The sequence below is a fragment of the Heterodontus francisci genome, chromosome 3, assembly GCF_036365525.1.
Source record: "Heterodontus francisci isolate sHetFra1 chromosome 3, sHetFra1.hap1, whole genome shotgun sequence".
Taxonomy (NCBI): domain Eukaryota; kingdom Metazoa; phylum Chordata; class Chondrichthyes; order Heterodontiformes; family Heterodontidae; genus Heterodontus; species Heterodontus francisci.
This window is the reverse complement of record NC_090373.1, coordinates 52784206-52804857: the sequence shown is the minus strand read 5'-3', so window position 1 is coordinate 52804857 and position 20652 is coordinate 52784206. Positions and strand designations below refer to the sequence as shown.

Below are 20652 nucleotides of genomic sequence, written 5' to 3'. Positions count from 1 at the left end.
CTACAGAAATTATGGGCAGCACAGTGGCGCAGTGGTTAGCACCACAGCCTCACAGCTCCAGTGACCCGGGTTCAGTTCTGGGTACTGCCTGTGCGGAGTTTGCAAGTTCTCCCTGTGTCTGCGTGGGTTTCCTCCAGGTGCTCCGGTTTCCTCCCACAGCCAAAGACTTGCAGGTTGATAGGTAAATTGGTCATTGTAAATTGCCCCAAGTGTAGGTAGGTGGTAGGAGAATGGTGGAGATGTGGTAGAGAATATGGGGTTAATGTAGGATTAGTATAAATGGGTGGTTGTTGGTCGGCACAGACACGGTGGGCTGAAGGGCCTGTTTCAGTGCTGTATCTCAAAATAAATAAATAAATTACCCTGGCAATTGAGTGACTTGCTCAACCACATGATGACTCATGTAGGCCAGATTAGGTATGGGTTCCCTTCCCTGAAGGGTAGCAGTGAACCAGCTGGGTTTTTACAGCAATCTGGCAGTTTTAATTGTTATTCCATCTGTTGCCAGGTCACCAGATTTATTGAATTAAATTTCACAACCTGCCAATGTGGGATTTGAACACTTAATCTCTAGGTTACTAGTCCAGTACCATAGCCAGTATACTACTGTACCAAAGCTCCAAAATTTACAAATATTAATTAACAGGCAATACAATTTTCAATTCACAACCTCTTAATTTCCTCAGACACACGTTAATCCACACAACTGCTCTATATTTGTTATTTCTTTTGTATAATTGCATTTGAGGCCTCAATTTAAATCAAATTCAAATCTGAAATTGAACAAGGTAGTGTAGGATATAGTGAGTTCACAATGACACTAAAAGGCCGCATAAATAATCATAATCTTTGGGCAATCGGGTTGTACCGCTGAATGCAGATTAAAGGATTCCCACAGAGGAGATGAAACCAAGAATGCAAGTCACTTTTGACTATTCACTTACTGACCAGTAACAACATTTTTATTGTATAGTAGCAGGGCATGCTGTGGAATGTGGTCGAGGGCACTTGCATCGTTTTGAGCTTTTTCTTGTGCCAAGCAATGTTACCTGATGAGTGAGTAGCAGGGCACCCACCACGACATCAGCACAGCCCCTGCCCGACATGAGATCGAAAAGGCCATCCGACAGCTAAAAAAAATAAGGCTGACAGTGTGGACGGAATTCACGCAGAAATTTTGAAATACGGCAGAGAGGCACTCTTGACACAAATACATGGTCTCATCTCCCTCATCTGGAAGGAGAAGAGCATATCAGGGGATCTCCGAGACACCATAATTGTGACCATCTTCAAAAAAGGTGACAAGACCAACGGTGGTAACTACAGAGGGGTATCCCTGCCATCCACCACAGGGAAGGTCATCACAAGAGTCCTTCTCACTGCCTCTTCACCGTGGCTGAACAGCTCCTAACGGAATCACAATGTGGATTCCATCCCTCAAGCGGCACAGTGGACATGATCTTCACAGCAAGACAAACTCCAAGAAAAATGTAGGGAGCAGCAGCAACCTTTATGCATGGCCTTCTTTGACCTCATAAAGGCCTTCGACTCTATCAACCAGGAGAGATTATGGAACATCCTCCTCAAATTTGGCTGCTCGGAGAAATTAATCACCATCCTCCGCCTGCTGCACAATGACATGCAAGCTGTAATCCTTGCCAATGGATCTGCCAATGACCCAATCCGAGCGCAAACTGGGGTCAAGCAAGGCTGTGTCAGCGCACCAACATTCTTTTCCATCTTCCTTGCTGCAACACCCCACCTCATCTCCATGAAGCTCCCTGCCAGCGTAGATCTACTCTACAGGATGAGCGGCAAACTATTTAACCTATGCCACCTCCAGTCCAGAACCAAGACCACTCCAACCTCTGTCATTGAGCTGCAGTATGCTGACGTCGTTTGCCTATGCGCAGACTCAGAGGCCGAGTTTCAAACCCTCATTGATGTATTCACGGAGGCATATGAAAGAATGGACCTTAAGCTAAACATCCAGAAACAAAGGTCCTCTACAAGCCTGCTCCCGCAGCACAACACTTTCCCCCCCACCCCGACCCTCGATTATCAAGATCTATGGCGAAACATTGGATAATGTGGATCACTTCTCATACCTTGGGAGCCTCCTCTCAGCAAGGGAAGACATCGACCATGAAACTCAGCATCGCCTCCAGTGTGCCAGTACAGTCTTTGGTCGTCAGAGGAAAAGGGCACTGGACAACAAAGACCTCAAAACTGGCACCAAGCTAATGGTCAACAGGGCCGCATTGTTACCTGCCCTCCTGCATGTGTCGGAAACATGGACACTGTACAGCAGACATCTCAAATCCCTGGACAGATATTACCAGCAGTGCCTCCACAAGATCCTGCAAATTCAGTGGCAGGATAGGCGCTCCAATATCAGTGTCCCCTCTCAAGCCAACATCCCCAGTATCGAGATACTGATCATGGCTAGTCAGTTACATTGGGCGGGCCACATCATCCGCATGCCTTACACAAGATTCCCGAAACAGGCTTTCTACTCCGAATTCCATCACGGCAAGAGGCTACCAGGAGGGCAGAGGAAATGCTACAAGGATGTCCTTAAAGCCTCCATGAAAAAAATGTAACATCTTCACTGATTCGTGGGAATCTCTTGCCCGAGACCCCACAAAATGCAGAAGCATCCGCAAAGGTGTCAGCCAGTTCAAACAACGTCGATGTGCCCAGGCAGTGACCAAATGCAAACAGCAGAAGGAGCGGTCGGAATTTCAAGCATCCCATTCACTCGCCTCTCTAAACACCACCTGTGGCAGACTGTGCAGATCCAGAATTGGACTATTAACTCACCTAAGAACCAAAACCCTGGAATGGAAGAAAGCTATCCTCGTTCTTGAACTTCTGACTAGGAGAAGACTCATTTATCACATAACATTGCTTGACACAAGTAAAAACTCAAAACTTAGAGCAAATTAAGACAGCTTAAAAGAGGGGATCTGGAGCAGAATATAAATAAATCATTTCACAGATTACCCAATGAATAGTCAATAACACCCATGAGAAATCAAATATACCTTACATAATATAACTTATAATTAGTTTATAACTAATCAATGCATGCAGGGACGTTTCCAAGTGGCACAGCTGGAAGCTAAATATAACAGCGTAACCGTCATACCAATGTCAGAGATTTTATGGAAAAAGGTTATAATTTAGATTAAAATTATTTGCTGAAATTTGGACCATTGTTCCAAATGTGTTCTGTTTGTAAAATCACGTGCGTTTCAAAGGTCACCTCTCAGACTGTGTCCTGGGTGAGTCAGTCCTCCTCACACATACATTTGTGGGGCCCGGTGAGTGGGTCCAGGGGAGACTAAATGTGAGAGCCGAGGTTTGATCACCTGGGCTGTTCGAGACAAGATGATGGCAACAGAGCGTGAAGTGAACACAGAAAATGCACAGCGGGACAATCAGGCTCTGGGAAGGGAATAGATCAACAGACGGATTTAAGATCAGCGAGGCCACTCCTCGGGGCGACCCCCCTCCCCTCCCCCCCAATACCCCCCTCCCCTCCCCCCCAATACCCCAAGCAGATGCTCCAGCGCCCACTCAACCACCACAGAAAACAGCAGCAGGCAGGCCAAGGCTCTCACCCCCATCACCCCGGTCCACTCCCAGTGTGAATCTACAGCCTCCCGGGCTGTTTTACCATAGGTTTCCTTGAACCTGTGCGTGTCTCACCCCCACTCCCACTCCCACTCTCTCCTTACCTACCCTGCTGTCACGGAGGGAGGGGAGTCCGGGTCTCCCGCGCCGTACGGCTCACGCTCCTCACCTGACGTCGTCCCGATTGTTCCGCCAACCGCCGAGCTCTGCGCCTGCGCCTGCCACACCGGAAGCGCACGGACGGAAAGCCGTGCGGGCTCAGTTCCGCGAGACTCGAAAGATTGAGCGTGGAGGGGCTGGGCGGTTTGTGTTTGTTCTCTCCCCTGCCCCGTTTTCAAGCCGGTCCTGTCACTTGTTGACAAACAAGAGAAGATGGAAGACGACGCGCCCGTCATTTATGGGCTTGAGTTTCAGGTAGGCGATTTTTTTCTTTTAAAAAAAGGAGTGAAGGTGGGCTGTCGGTCCGTGGGCAGGTTTTCGGGGGGCAACGTGCGGCCTCCGAAATTCGGCTGGCCCCCAGGGGCAGTTAATCAGGAGCTGCTCTCAACGCTTCAAAACACTGCTGTGGGGAGGAGGATAAGCAAGCACAGACATGTCAGGTAGTAAGGACAGTGAAGGATGAAAGGAAGAGTGAGGATGAGGCAAAAGGAGGCCTAAACAATTCTCAAATTGAATCTCCTACTATCCGGTTAACTAATACTGAATTGTTAGGGAGATTGGACACTATGCTTTAATATTTAGATGCAGAGTTATGCGAAGACCTAACAAGGCTACTCATGGCATTTAAAAGTCTGTAGGGATAAGCCAGGGTGTGCAACCTTAGCCGCACACCACTTGGCTGTAGGGGAATCCGTTCCTATAAAACAGCAATAAAAACAAGAAATGCTGGAACCACTCAGCAGGTCTGGCAGCATCTGTGGAAAGAGAAGCAGAGTTAACATTTTGGGTCAGTGACCCTTCTTCGGAACTGACCCGAAATGTTAACTCTGCTTCTCTTTCCACAGATGCTGCCAGACCTGCTGAGTGGTTCCAGCATTTCTTGTTTTTATTTCAGATTTCCAGCATCCGCAGTATTTTGCTTTTACCTATAAAACAGCATCCTTACTGCTCCAGAGAATTAGGGCCAGGTAAAAGCAGAAATCTGATACGTGTTGGAAAAGCACCTAATTGAACCCAGTCAAAGCAGCTGGGTTTCCCCAGTAGTATTAGTGCCTAAACCTGACGGCTCAACGAGACGCTGTATAGACTACAGAAAAGTTAATGCAGTAACAAAGGCAGACTCCTACCCAATTCTGCCCTTGGAAGACTGTATTGTGAGAGTGGGCAGTGTCACATTTCTTACAAAAATAAATTTGTTAAAGGGATACTGGCAAGTTGCTTTAACACCCTGAGCTAAAGAAATATTGGCCTTTGTCATACCAGATGGTCTTTTCCAATGCCAAGTGATGCCACGCTGGCTATAAAATGCCCCAGCCACTTTTCAGAGATTAATCAACCACATGTTAGCCAGTGTTCCTAACTGTGTAGTTTACCTTGATGATGTGCTGGTATACAGTGACACTTGGAAGGACCACTCTGAACAACTAGAAGCTCTGTTTAGAAAATTACAGTCGGTTGATTTGGTGATAAACCTTGCCAAAAATGAATTTGCGTAAGTGAGAGTGACCTGTCTCGGGCATATAGTAGAGCAAGGACAAGTATTGCCAAAATCTGCAAAAGTACAAGTAATGGTGGGGTTTCCTACCCCTAAGACTAAGCGAGAAATCATGAGGTTTTTGGGTGTCTGGTTTCGACAAAATGATTTTTCCAAATTTTAGTATCCTACCTGCTGCACTAACAGATTTGGTACCGAAAAAGAAAACCAAGGCATGTGGTCAGGGGAGTGCCAAGCATCTTTTGAAAAGCTGAATGACATTTTTCCTAATGAAACAGTGTTGTCGGCCCCAAATTTCATGAAGCCCTTCAAGGGAGCAATTGATGCTGGTGACCTGGGGTTTGATCCAGTCCTTTTACAAGACGATGAATCAGGCTTAGAAAGGCTAGTGGGATGCTTTCCCAAAAAGCTAAATCGACATCAAAAAAGATATTCCACAGTGGAAAAAGAAACCCTAGGTTTATTATTGGATCTTAAGCATTTTGAAGTCTATGTCTACCACGACTACAGAGAGACACTGCTTTATACTGGTCATAACTCCCTAGCCTTTGTGGAAAAATTTAAAAACCAGAATGCCAGACTATTCCAATGGAATTTACTATTACAACCTTATCACTTAAAGATTATCCACATCACAGGAAAAAATATTATTGTAGATGCTTTAGCTTATATCCAACTTTGTTTAGAGTTATCTGAATGAAAGGGTACAAAGCAGAACTGTACAAGCTACAGGAAAAGAGTGAAGGAGTATGTGTGGGAAAATGTATTTTAAAATTTTTCATCTATTCCACACTTTGTAATGAAACGCATTTAAAAATGGCATTTCATTCCTCCTAGGGTGGCGGTGTTATGAAAGTGATTCTGTTTTTGTTAAATATATTTTTTGAGGAATTCATAGTCAAACTGAAGAAACGTTGGACCAGTTTTTTTCCCAAGAGGGTCATCAAGGGGACACTGAAAGGACTTGTTTGACAACAACATTTACTGGTTGTCACGTGACTCAGTTAAAAATACAACAGAAACCCTGGTAACAGGGGAAGACGTGTGCAGAGAAGTGACAAGTCAGAAAGTGGACTTTCTGTTTCCGGTTTCACTTTTGAATTGTTTGGAGTTGGGAATGACCTATTTAAAAGGAGTTAGAATTTTTAAAAAATAAAGCTGAAGGACAGAACGCCAGCTCAGCCCAGCCTGTTCCATCTCTTTAAAAAGTCTACAGAAGACTGAGAGTACTTCCAGAGAGCGAAGAGAAGATGACAACCCAGCTCAGCTTTCCAGCAACACTCTAAAAGACCCTGAGAAGACCACTGTGTCAACTCATCTAGTCTCTTGTCTTTGACGAAAAGCCTGCTAAATTAATTCTCAACACTGCCTGAAAAGAATTGTTCTAAAAGATCCCAGTGACCCATCTAAATGAACTCAGAGGCTAGACTGTATGCCAGTTTTGGAACACAACATATCCCATCTGTTGTTTCTTCAAGAATGAGCAATAATTAGCCTGTGTTTTTTGTCTGTAATGGAGCTCTAAACAAAAATTCCTTTTCTCTTTCCGGTTAACCGGTATGTATGTATGTGTGTGTGTGTGTGGCTAAGGTAAAAAGGGAACTGTAATATTTCAATCTGTGAGTTTATGCTTTACTTCATTACTGGTTAAGACTTGTTTTATAATTTGATAATTTTGTTTATTAAAGAAACCTGGTTAGTTTGTTTTATGCTGGAAAAAATATTGTATATGATTGATGGTATTGGTAAGTGGAAAAGTTTAAATATATGTTGTGACCTGTGGCGAAGTGGGACTAGAATAAACAGTGCACTCCTCCAGCCTCGGTCGTAACAATTTTAATTCATCAGTATGATAGACTGGTGTTGCCCACTTGTACCGGTGGCACTCTGCAACTCTTGAGAGTTGTGAACTAAAGCCATGAATAGATTCACACATGTGATAGCGGGTGGGTTTGTGTGTGTGTGTGTAGATGTATTTTACTGAAATAAATCCTGATTCAGAGTTTTTGGTGTATGCACTGGTGGCTATCCTTGTGATGTGACACATTCTGTGATAAACCTGGAAGTGTACTTCTGAATTAAGTACGTTAAATGTTAATGTAACATTTTGGTCCTGTTACAAGTTGATACTTTTTATCGATAAATTTCTGGACAACATAATATTTGAATCCTGACTTTGAGAATAATTAGTTGAAACCTCAAGAAGAGAATCTCACCATCGAAAGCAAGGTTCTAAGCAAAGGAACTTTCTGTCTAACTAAAGGAGTGTGTATAGGAGTACATTCTGTCCTCCAAGTTCCTGCTTTTCCACTGAATCCACACAGAAGGAGGCCATTCTGCCCATCATGCCTGTGCCAGCTCTTTGAAAGAACTATCCAGTTAACCCCACTCCCCTATTTCGTAGTCATGCAAATTTTTCCTTTTAAATTATGTATCCAATTCCTTTTCGAAAATTATTCTGTTTTTGAAAATGTTGCCTCTTTCATATTTTTGTAGGTAATTTTTATGGGAGAAAATAACATACATACCAGAAATATTATTGATGTTTTACAGAAAGCATAAAGGCCTTCAACTCTCTCCCTTAGTAAAAGAATCCATTATTACGAGAAGGGAGAGAGTTGAAGGCATTCATGCCACCAATAGAACTGATGCTTTCTCGAAAACATCAAAAGTATTTCTGTTTAGCAGGTGTCTGGGGAGTGTAGAAAAGTGTCCTTCAGAGTGTCTCACATGCGAGGTGTCTATCGCATTTGAATTCTTTATTTGCTCAGACATCGTTCATCCATCCATCTCTCTAGATTATAAAAATAGTAATCTATCCCAATTTCCTGCCTGTCACACTTCAAGCAATAAGTGTAAGAAACAAAAGCTGTTACAGTCACATTTAGAATAAAGCTATGATTGTGACCTTCAATTAAACAACAACAACTTGCAATTATATAGCACCTTTAAGCATCCCAAGGCACTTCAGAAGATTTGACATTGAACCACATAAGTAGAGATTAGGACGGGTAACTTAACGCTTAGTCAGAGAGCTAAATTTAAGGAGTGTGTTAAGACCAGGTGAGAAAGGTGTCTAGGGGTCTTTTACTGTCTTCACCTGGTCTTATTGCAACAGGGTTTAATTTTAAATGCACTGTTTTGAGCTTCCCCTTTGTGGATCCTTGTTCACAACTTTCCAATTATAAGACAAAGAAATGAGCACACCAGGTTTTCTTTAGGTTTGAAGGAGAAAAGTGAAGTTTATTAAATCTTAAACTCTAAATCTTAAGCTCTAACACCTATGCAGTCATATTCAGCTGGCCTCAGACACCGGAAACATCAGAGGAATGTATGATGGCATTAAGAGAGCTTTTGGGCCAACCATCAAGAAGATCGCCCCCCTCAAATCTAAATCAGGGGACACAATCACTGACCAACGCAAGCAAATGGACCGCTGGGGTGAGCACTACCTAGAACTGTACTCCAGGGAGAATGTTATCACTGAGACCGCCCTCAATGCAGCCCAGCCTCTGCCAGTCATGGATGAGCTGGACGTCCAGCCAACAAAATCGGAACTCAGTAATGCCATTGATTCTCTAGCCAGCGGGAAAGTCCCTGGGAAGGACGGCATTACCCCTGAAATAATTAAAAATGCTAAGCCTGCTATACTCTCAGCACTCTACGAACTGTTTTGCCTGTGCTGGGACGAGGGAGCAGTACCACAGGACATGTGCGATGCTAATATCATCACCCTCTATAAAAACAAAGGTGACCTCGGTGACTGCAACAACTACCGTGGAATCTCCCTGCTCAGCATAGTGGGGAAAGTCTTCGCTCGAGTCACTTTAAACAGGCTCCAGAAGCTGGCCGAGCGTGTCTACCCTGAGGCACAGTGTGGCTTTTGAGCAGAGAGATCGACCATTGACATGCTGTTCTCCCTTCGTCAGCTACAGGAGAAATGCCGCGAACAACACATGCCCCTCTACGTTGCTTTCATTGATCTCACCAAAGCCTTTGACCTCGTCAGCAGACGTGGTCTCTTCAGACTACTAGAAAAGATCGGATGTCCACCAAAGCTACTAAGTATCATCACCTCATTCCATGACGATATGAAAGTCACAATTCAGCATAGCGGCGCCTCATCAAACCCCTTTCCTATCCTGAGTGGCGTGAAACAGGGCTGTGTTCTCGCACCTACACTGTTTGGGATTTTCTTCTCCCTGCTGCTCTCACATGCGTTCAAGTCTTCAGAAGAAGGAATTTTCCTCCACGCAAGATTAGGTGGCAAGTTGTTCAACCTTGCCCGTCTAAGAGCAAAGACCAAAGTACAGAAAGTCCTCATCAGGGAACTTCTCTTTGCTGACGATGCTGCATTAACATCTCACACTGAAGAGTGCCTGCAGAATCTCATCGACAGGTTTGCAGCTGCCTGCAACGAATTTGGCCTAACCATCAGCCTCAAGAAAATGAACTTCATGGGACAGGACGTCAGAAATGCTACATCCATCAATATCGGCGACCACGTTCTGGAAGTGGTTCAAGAGTTCACCTACCTAGGCTCAACTATCACCAGTAACCTGTCTCTCGATGCAGAAATCAACAAGCGCATGGGAAAGGCTTCCACTGCTATGTCCAGACTGGCCAAGAGAGTGTGGGAAAATGGCGCACTGACACGGAACACAAAAGTCCGAGTGTATCAAGCCTGTGTCCTCAGTACCTTGCTCTATGGCAGCGAGGCCTGGACAACGTATGTCAGCCAAGAGCGACGTCTCAATTCATTCCATCTTCGCTGCCTCCGGAGAATCCTTGGCATCAGTTGGCAGGTCTGTATCTCCAACACAGAAGTCCTCGAGGCGGCCAACATCCCCAGCTTATACACCCTACTAAGTTAGTGTTGCTTGAGATGGCTTGGCCATGTGAGCCGCATGGAAGATGGCAGGATCCCCAAGGACACATTGTACAGCGAGCTCGCCACTGGTATCAGACCCACCGGCCGTCCATGTCTCCGCTTTAAAGACGTCTGCAAACGCGACATGAAGTCCTGTGACATTGATCACAAGTTGTGGGAGTCAGTTGCCAGCGATCGCCAGAGCTGGCGGGCAGCCATAAAGGCGGGGCTAAAGTGTGGCGAGTCGAAGAGACTTAGCAGTTGGCAGGAAAAAAGACAATCGCAAGGGGAGAGCCAACTGTGTAACAGCCCTGACAACCAATTTTATCTGCAGCACCTGTGGAAGAGTCTGTCACTCTCATATTGGCCTTCAGAGCAACTCCAGGCGCTGCTCCACAAAACACTGACCACCTCCAGGTACTTACCCATTGTCTCCCGAGATAAGGAGGCCAAAGAAGAAAAAAAACTACCGTTAATGACTACTGATATACGACGCGCATACGCTAGCATGCACATGTGATACACACATGCAAATAGGGACAGAAAAGAGCAGAAGAAAAATAAAATGGAGAGATTTGAGGCAGTCTTTAAAAGGGGGTTTCTTGTTACTGTTTCTGTGTTTTCACTTTTTGTCGGGGCCCTGTATTCTTAAATCTTGTTTACTGTAGGAGATTTTTCCTCTTGGTGTTCATGTGTCTTCAATGGTTTCTGAAGCTGATCAGAGCGAGAAGAGAGCAGACAGGAGAGAGGTGTTCTCAGTCCAGCCTTCTGAGTTCAAATTCTCTGTTGGAAGTTCAAATTAAAAAAACTCTCAACAGTCAGTCGTGTGACTAAACTGGCCTGACGACGTCTGTTTGTGTATTTGGCCATCTTAGTCGTTTACCAGACATTGAAGCATTCCAGGTTATCAAAAGTACATTGTGGATTAAATTGGAGCAGGGAATAGCTCCTTTGTCCTTTTGAAGTACTTGTCTGTTGATATGCTAATGTCTCTCTCCAACCAAAGTCTCCAATTGTTTTTTAAAGCAAGTTCTTTCTTCACCATCAACAGTTTAAAATTAATGTTCATGTGGTGAAATTCATTTTCCTCATTCTTGGTAGAGGGGATCTTGCCTTACAACTGTCTCAAAGAAAGAGCTAGATAGATTTAGGAAGGGAATTCCAGAGCTTAGGGCCTACGCAGCTGAAGGCTGGTGAATAATTACGATCAGTGATGCGCAAGAGATCAGATTTGGAAGAGTGGAAAGATCTTGGGTTGTGGGGGGGTGGGGGGGGAGGCGGGGTTTGTAAGGTTGGAGGTAGTTACAGAAATAGGGAGAAGCGAGGCCGTGGAGGAATTTGAAAACAAGGATGACAATTTTAATATTGAGCTGCTGTTGGATCAGAAGCCAATGTAGGTCAGCTAGCACATGGGTAATGGGTGAATGTACTTGGTGCGAGTTAGGATGCGGGCAGATTTTGGATGAGCTCAATTTTCTGGAGGGTGGAAAATGGAAGGACGGCCAGGAGAGCATTGGAATAGAGCAGTCTAGAAGTAAGAGGCAGTGATGAGTATTTCAGCAGCAGATAAACGGAGGTAGGGGCAGAGATGGGCAATGTTATGTTGGAGGTAGTATTATGTCTTGGTGACAGAGTGCTAAGTGAGTAGAAGTACATGTCAATGTCAAATAGAATGTCAAAGTTGTGAATGGTCAGGTTCAACCTCAGATAGTGCCCAAGGAGACAGATGGACTTGGTGGCTAGGAAAACAGAGAAGTTGAAGTGAATTTGAGTTGGATTCATCAGTGTACTTGTGAAAACTGACTTCGTGCCTTCGGATGATGTCACTGAGGGGCAGCACGGGAACTTAAAGGAGGCTAAGGATAAATTGGTGGAGGACACCAAAAGTCATGGTAAGGGAGCAGCAGCCGTTGCATGTGATTCTCTGGTACAACTGGATAGATATAACAGTGGAGCCAGGCAAGGGTAGTCTCACCCATCTGGACAATGGAGGAGAGGTGTTGGAGGAGAATGGTGTGGTCAACCTCAGACAGGTCAACAACGATAGTATCGTGTCAACGGTAGCATAATGTCGGGAACTATAGCGTTGTGGTTATGTTACTGGACTAGTAGTCCAGAGGCCTGGGTTAATGATCCGAAGACTTAAGTTCATATCCCACTTTGACAGCTGTGGAATTTAAATTTGGTTATTTAAATAAATCTTAAGTAAAGTATCAGTCATGGTGACCATGAAACTCCAGGATTGTTGTAAAAACACATCTGGTTCACTGATGTCCTTGAGCGACAGAAATCTGCTGTCCTTACCCGGTCTGGCCTACATGTGATTCCACATGTGGTTGACACTTAACTACCTTCTGAAATGACCCAGCCAGCCATGCAATTGTTTCAAACCACTCTGAAAAGTCTAATAAGAATCCTAACTGCATTGTGGCTGTAACTACACCATAAGGACTGCAGCAGTTCAAGCAAGTTTGCAATGATATTGGGTTCAAGGGTTGTTTTTTTAAGGAAGGGTGATGAATGCAGATTTGAAGGGCAGGGAGGCCGTACCTGAGGCGAACATAGCTTCAGCGGTATTAGCTAACAGGGACCAGGAATGGAAGTAGGGTGCAACATTGTCTGCAACTAGATAGATACAACAATGGAACCCGGCTTTACTGTTTTTGTGGACTGCGCGAGTCATTTGTTTAAGTGCTCGGCCTCTTCAGTTTTTTTGTGTGGTTATTTAAAGGGGTCGACTTGTGCGCAGCCTGCAGGGGGACTTACGGGATGATGCGTGGCCTTGCAGCTTTGAGGAAACATTGGTTGAGTGGTCAACAGTTTGGTGGGAATAGTGTCAAGGGAGCAGAAGAAGGGTCTCATGGACAAGGTGAGTTCGGAGAGGAGATAGGAGAGAAACTAGAGAAAGATCTGAGCGGAGCAAGGGTGGGGTGGGGGTGGGACCATGAAGTTTGGCTGCATGGGCTGGGGGGGAAAGGGTGGGAAGTGGCTGTATATATGATGTCAAACTTACTGATGAAGAAATCCATGAGCCCCTCACACTTATTGGAGGGACAGGTCAGAGGAGCTTTAAACAATTTATAGTGGAGGAGATAAGCTGGCGTTTTATCTTAGCATTTCAGGTTGATCCTGGGATAGTGAGTAGTTTTGGCAGAGAGCAGAACCTGATGCTGCTTTATGTGGTCCTACCTGATCTGGCAATGAATGGCTAAACGATTATGCAATTATTGTTCAAGTCTGTGTCCCTTGGACATAAGGGAACATAAGGGGTGTACTTGGGGAATGATAAGGGTGAGCGAAAGAGAATAATGCTTTAATTGGGGACAAAGACATCAAAGGTGGAGGTGAGGGTGTGATCGTACAGATCTGTAGCTGCAGAAATGTTGTGGTAAATGGAGGGCCAAAGGCTAGACAGTTGTGAAGTTGGAGGTGCCCCAAGTAACTTGGGGGAGATTTGTTTCCAGGGACAGACACAGAAGGAAGCAGAGTTGTGAGGGGGAAAGGGGATGTGAGTAGAGATGGATATGAGGTGATCAGAGATGGCCTTATCTGTAATTGACAGTGAGAATTGAAAGACTACGTGAGATGACAATGTTGGGGGGGGGTTAGCTGTGAATATGGGTTGGGGAGTTTCTAAGAAGGAAGAGACTAAGGGAGGATAGGAGGATGCTTAACTCTGAGGACGTGATGAGTTGAGATGGACGTTGAGAAGTTGCTCGGTGCAGAAGCTGGGGGAGGAAAGCAGTGAAGGTATCAAGGTCTGAAACTTGGTGTGGTATTTGGTTGGGTGGCAGAGAATGAGGATTTTAAAGGAGGTGAGAGGGGTGGAACAAGGTGAGATACTCCAGAGAAGATGTCAGAGGAGTAGGGGGAACCAACCAAGCTGTGATTTGTTGATAGCCACATCGCCATCGTGGTGTCCTAGATGAGGCATGTGGAGGCTATAGCCAGGCTGAGAGGCTTAATTAAAGTGGAAGATGACCGCCCATTAGCCACAATAAGCTCATGGATGGCATCTCTAACGTCATTCAGTGTTCAACAACAATTAATTTTTGTTAAAAGGTACACAGCTTCACATTAGTAGGTGAATAATATGTTCTGCATTACATGGTATTATACCATCCTTAGAAATAGAGCATTGTCTTTGGCGATAGATTAAAGATTGTGGTGGGGGCTGACGATAATAGGCCGCATTTTGCAGTCAGTGGCTAACAAATGGTACCAGACTTTCTGTGGGCTTTTGCATTGAAATTTCCTGCCAGCCTACTACCCAAAAAGCACGTCTGGAACCTGTGTGAACGGAGCAAGCAACTATGCATTTCCTTAACCAATCAGATTGAAGAATTGTCAATGAGCAGCGTACAGTCTGAAGCAGGAAATGTCAAATAAGGTATAAAAAGTGAAATAAAGAGAGGGGAAGAATGATTGGATTAAGAGAAAGATAACAGACAGAAAGAAAAAGTAAAAATAAATTATTTTATTAAATATCCAACAAAATTAAAATCTAAAGGAATGAGACTCCACACTGAGAAAGTTATTTTTCAGTGCCAGAGAGGTTTTTCTGGCCATAATTAAGACTTATCATGCTGTTAAAAGGGTACTTGCACTGCGGTGGACAGCCCTAACTTTTTCTTGAGTTTAGTCTGTATCTATGAGATAAGTACAGCAACTCCATGCCGTTACATATATTTGGTGAATTCTCTGAGATATTGTTACTGTGCAGCTTCTGGAGGAGCAAGACATCTCGGACAGCTATTTCCTGATTTCTGTTTTTGCACATTTGCAATTGCCAGACAATGTTGTCCGATTTCAACATGAAGGTGACCGTTTACCGTTATTCCCACTACAAAATTCGGGCCCAATAACTTCGGTCTTTCTAATGTTACATTGAAAAAAATTGTGGCTCGTTCAAAACTGGATGTCAGACAAGCAGTCTGACAACGCAGAACCAGTGGAGCGGTTGAGAGAGGTGGTGGAGCAGAGCTGGTTGTTCTCAGGGTATATGTTGAACCGGATGTCATATTTTCCGATAATGTCTGGAAGGGACAACACATAGATGAGAAATAGGAGGGGTCCAAGAAGTAACTCCAGAGGTAACTTTGCAGGGGTGGGAAGAGAAACCATTGCAGGAAATGCTCCAGCTGTGAATGGATAAATCAGAGTGGAACCAGGCAATGGCAGTCCCATTCAGCTGAACAAAGAGGCATTGGAAGAGATTGGTATGGTCAACTGTGTCAAGGCTGCAGATAGGTCAAGACGGATAAGGAGGGATAGTTCAAGAGAATGTCAACTGTAACATGATGAGGACCATTTCAGTCTTGTGGCTGCGTCGAAAGCTTGATTGGAGAGTTTCCAATATGGAGTTGTGGAAAAGATGGGCACAGATTTTGGGAGGCAACAACATGTTCAAGAACTTGAGATGAAAGGCAGGTTGGACACAAAGCAGCAGCCAACAAGTGCAGAGGGATCAAAGGTGGGTTTTTTGAGGAGAGTTTGATGATGGCAGTTTTACAATATCAGCTACCGTGAGGGTCAGGAATCGAATTTGAGTGGTCAGTAGTTTACTGTGGCAGGAGGTGGGTCTCATAGACAGATGAGCTTGGACGGGGCTTGAGGGGATGTAGGAGGGCAACTAGAGAGAATGTGTTTATGCCTAGGGCAGGATGTACCAGAGGCAGCTGAATGGATGGTCTCAATCTTGATGACAAGATGATCCATGAGTTCCTCTCACTTGTCAGAGGTGGGGAAAGAGTTGATAGTGGGGAAAAGAGCCAGAGCATGTTTTTGCATTCAGATTGATTTTGGAGTAGTGTGCAATTTTGGCAGAGGAGAGATAATGGCTGATATGGTCCAGCCAGATCAAGCCATGAATGTCTATATCAGATGTCATAGAGAGATACAGCACCGAAACCGGTCCTTTGGCCCAATGAGTCCGCGTCGCCCGTCAACCGCCCATTTATACTAATCCTACATTAATCCCATTTTTTCCCTGTCACATCCTCACCTTCCCTCAATTCTCCTACCACATACCTACATTAGGGGCAATTTTTACAATGGCCAATTTACCTATCAACCCGCAAGTCTTTGGCATGTGGGAGGAAACCGGAGCACCCGGAGGAAACCCATGCGGTCACGGGGAGAACTTGCAAACTCCACACAGGCAGTACCCAGAACCGAACCCGGGTCGCTGGAGCTGTGAGGCTGCGGTGCTAGCCACTGTGCCGCCCAATGTGTGCTTTCAACGTTCAAGTGTCCCATTCTTGGACTCGAGAGCAAAGTTTGGGGCTGTACCAGAAGTATGAACAGAATGGGAGAGAGTTAGCATTTTACTGGGGACAAGGGCATGAATAGTGGAGGTTCTGCAATGATTGAGCAGATTGATAGTGAAGACATATTATGGTGTATGGAGGAACAAAGGCTAAATCGTTTGGAGCTTGTTCCGGGGTGAACGCAAAAGGAAGTGGAGTTGGGCAGTGGGTGCAGGAGGATGTGAGAGATGAAGAATATAAGGAAGTGATCGGCGATCGCCTAGGCTGTGTGTGAGACGGTGGAAGTAATGGGTTCGGGTCTGGAGTGGCAGCCAAAATGTGCATGCGAATGCATACAGAAACTTGAGTTACATTGGTAAGACAAAGTTTAGGGTAGATATTTCCTGGTTGTAATTTTTTAAGAAACTCCTTAAAACCTACCTCTTTGGCCATCTGACCTAATATCTCCCTATGTGGCCAGGTGTCATTTTTTTGACTAAAATGCTCCTGTGAAGCACCTTGGGATGTTTTATTATGTTAAAGGTGCCTTATAAATATAAGTTGTTGTTGTAAATGGAGAATAGGGGGTAATATACTGACATGGATTAAGGATTGGTTAACAGGCAGAAAGCAGAGTAGGAATAAATGGGTCATTCTCGCATTGGCAGGCTGACTCATGGGGTACCGCAGGGATCAGTGCTTGGGCTCCAGCTGTTCACAATATATATCAATGATTTGGATGTGGGGACAAAATGTAGGATTTCCAAGTTCACAGATGACACATAATTAGGTGGAAATGTGTGTTGTGAGGAAAATGCAAAACAAAACATGGCAGATGGAATATAATGTGGAAAAATGTGAGGTTATCCACTTTAGTCGGAGGAATAGATGCGCAGAGTATTTCTTAAATGGTAAGAGATTAGAAAATGTAGATGTACAAAGGGTCCTGGATATCCTTGTCAATAAGTCACTGAAAGCTAACGTGCAGGTGCAGCAAGCAATTAGGAAGGCTATTGGTATTGTTAGCCTTTATCACAAGAGGATTTGAGTACAGGAGTAGTGAAGTCTTGCTTCAATTGTAGAGAAGCTAGGTTAGACTGCACCTGGAGTACTGTGTGCAGTTTTGGTCCCCTTACCTTAGGAAGGATATTATTGCCATAGAGGGAGTGCAATGAAGGTTCACCAGACTTGTTCCCGAATGGCAGGACTGCCCTATGAAGAGAGATTGGGGAAACTGGGCCTGTATTCTCTAGAGTTTTGAAGAATGAGAGGTGATCTTATAGAATACTTCAAGGAAGAGACAGATGTTGCCCCTGCTTGGGGAGTCTCGAACCAGGGGACACAATTTCAAAATAAGGGGGAAGCCACTAAGAACAGAGATGAGGAGAAATTTCTTCACTCAGAGGGTTGTGAATCTTTGGAATTTTCGACCCCAGAGGGCTATGGAAGCTCAGTCATTGAGTATGTTTAAAGCAGAGATTGACAGATTTCTAAATACAAATGACTTATGGGGATGTGAGGATAGTGTGAGAAAAAGGCATTGAAGTGGATGATCAGCCATGATCATACTGAATGGTGGGGCAGGCTCGATGGGCTGAGTGGCCTACTCTTGTTCCTATGTTCTTATGGGGGGAAACAATGAGAGAGAATTAAAAATTAAAGTCAGAGGTCCCCTGATGGGATGAAATTGACGTGTAGATACTGAAAGGGATAATAACTGATTTACAGAGAGAGTGGTCTTTCAGTTGAATTTGATGCTTGAGCCAGGCATGTCTACAGTTCTCCTGATGTCCGATGCAATATTTATTCTTCAACTATCTCCATCAGAAAACGTTAACTGGTCATTACTCATTGTGGTTTGTGAGACCTTACAATGCACAAATTGGCTGCTGTGTTTGCCTACATAACAATTGTGAACGCTTTAAAAGTAATTTGAAAGTTCTCTGAAGCGCTTTGGGATTTCCTGAAGCATAAAAGATGATATATAAATACAAATCCTTTCTTTTTAGAAATGCCCAGCTTCCAATAAATAAAACTACGGTGCATCTCTTGCAAATGGTGCTCCATTCCCCACCATTTCTTACAGTAGGTATCACTTCTGCTAGTATTCATCTGTGTTAGCGTAGTTGTGTCCACCATTAGGTCTTTCTCATGTCTTCAAGGCCTGCAGAACAACTTTTTGTATCGTAAATAGTGCTTCTAGTTTTGAATTCCTCCTGAATGAAATTTCTGTTTTCAGCGGAATATTCCAATGAGTATTCCACATGTTGATATTCTTCAATAGTCATTTTATGCCCTGACTCTGAAGCAGACTGCAGCATATATAGTAAACATGACCTCATTTCCACTTCTCCAACACAGGACATTTATGTGCCTTAACATAGTCAAACAAAGTTTCGTATATTTTTGGCAAGTGGAAGTTATGATTACTAAATTTATAGTTGCCATAAAGCAAACCTATGAGATAATGCAATGACAAGACTGTAAGATTATAGATTTGTTTCTTTTTATTTTGCAGGCACGCGCTTTAACACCACAGACTGCAGAAACAGATGCAATCAGGTTTCTGGTTGGCACTCAGTCTCTGAAGTATGATAATCAGGTGAATATCATTGACACATTATGGCATGAAGCATAGTGCGTGTTTTTCGGAATAATGATGAAATCATTTAGACTTTTAGATTTAATGGCTACAGCCTGGATTTCCCATGGCTCAGGAAACCTAGCAACTGAAGGGACGCAAGAATAGCTGGATCCATTTGGCAAGTGCCTTTCCAGCACTGCCTGTTGCCCATGAGGAGTAGGAGTGCTTTCCCGTTTGCACCCAGAAGCAAACCTGCTTCCCTACTCGCGACTTGCCTCCTTCACCATGATCCGAAGCCCGTCTCCACCACCGCGATCTCTTTCTTCCCAAACTCACAATGTACACTGAACCCTGATTTCCCCCAGACCCGCAGACTTCCTCAACCATCTTCCCACACCCGACTGGTGGTCTCTTCCCACCCCCCCATCAGCTTGCCGTCTCTTCCTTCTCCCCAAAACCCCACCGCAACAGCAATCCCTTCCTCCTCCAGCAACCCGCAGTCTCTTCCTACAGCTCCCCCCCAACCTGCTGTCTCTTCCTCCAGCTCCGACCCCTCCCGCCCCCCCACCACTGAGCTGCCATCTCTTCATCCGGCTCCCTCCCAACCTGCCGTCTCTTCCTCCAGCTTACCCACGCCACGCCACCCGCCCGACCAGCCCTCTCTTCCTTCCAGCTTACCCCCCCACCCCCCGACCTGCCATCTCTTCCTCCAGCTTACTCCAACCCCGAAGTGTTCTCTCTTCCTCCAGCTTATCGCATCTCAACCCGCAATCTCTCCCTCCCGCTCCCCCGTGCCCCGCAGTCTCTCCCTCCCGCTCCCCCGTGCCCCGCAGTCTCTCCCTCCCGCTCCCCCGTGCCCCGCAGTCTCTCCCTCCCGCTCCCCCGTGCCCCGCAGTCTCTCCCTCCCGCTCCCCCGTGCCCCGCAGTCTCTCCCTCCCGCTCCCCCGTGCCCCGCAGTCTCTCCCTCCCGCTCCCCCGTGCCCCGCAGTCTCTCCCTCCCGCTCCCCCGTGCCCCGCAGTCTCTCCCTCCCGCTCCCCCGTGCCCCGCAGTCTCTCCCTCCCGCTCCCCCGTGCCCCGCAGTCTCTCCCTCCCGCTCCCCCGTGCCCCGCAGTCTCTCCCTCCCGCTCCCCCGTGCCCCGCAGTCTCTCCCTCCCGCTCCCCCGTGCCCCGCAGTCTCTCCCTCCCGCTCCCCCGTGCCCCGCAGTCTCTCCCTCCCGCTCCCCCGTGCCCCGCAGTCTCTCCCTCCCGCTCCCCCGTGCCCCGCAGTCTCTCCCTCCCGCTCCCCCGTGCCCCGCAGTCTCTCCCTCCCGCTCCCCCGTGCCCCGCAGTCTCTCCCTCCCGCTCCCCCGTGCCCCGCAGTCTCTCCCTCCCGCTCCCCCGTGCCCCGCAGTCTCTCCCTCCCGCTCCCCCGTGCCCCGCAGTCTCTCCCTCCCGCTCCCCCGTGCCCCGCAGTCTCTCCCTCCCGCTCCCCCGTGCCCCGCAGTCTCTCCCTCCCGCTCCCCCGTGCCCCGCAGTCTCTCCCTCCCGCTCCCCCGTGCCCCGCAGTCTCTCCCTCCCGCTCCCCCGTGCCCCGCAGTCTCTCCCTCCCGCTCCCCCGTGCCCCGCAGTCTCTCCCTCCCGCTCCCCCGTGCCCCGCAGTCTCTCCCTCCCGCTCCC

General features: G+C 46.1%; 2 protein-coding genes across 10 annotated transcripts in view; one reads left to right on the top strand and one right to left on the bottom strand.

The window, feature by feature from the left end:
- Window positions 1-3853, bottom strand: part of trappc12 (trafficking protein particle complex subunit 12) — a 106646-nt gene extending 102793 nt beyond the window's left edge. For 5 of the 9 annotated variants that reach the window (XM_068022147.1, XM_068022141.1, XM_068022170.1 and 2 more), the window contains exon 1: window positions 3748-3853. The gene's annotated coding sequence lies outside the window, so the exon portion shown is untranslated. Of the gene's footprint in view, window positions 1-3743 lie in introns of all 9 variants that reach the window. The other 4 variants (XM_068022155.1, XM_068022179.1, XM_068022163.1 and 1 more) reach the window with 3 other exon arrangements.
- Window positions 3854-3881: 28 nt separating this feature from the next.
- The window catches only part of eipr1 (EARP complex and GARP complex interacting protein 1), a 79959-nt gene continuing 63188 nt past the window's right edge, over window positions 3882-20652 (top strand). Inside the window, exons 1-2 of the mRNA XM_068022133.1 lie at window positions 3882-4053; window positions 18930-19013. Of these exons, the coding sequence (XP_067878234.1) occupies window positions 4012-4053; window positions 18930-19013 (126 nt within the window). The 5' untranslated portion in view covers window positions 3882-4011. The remainder of the gene's footprint in view (window positions 4054-18929; window positions 19014-20652) is intronic.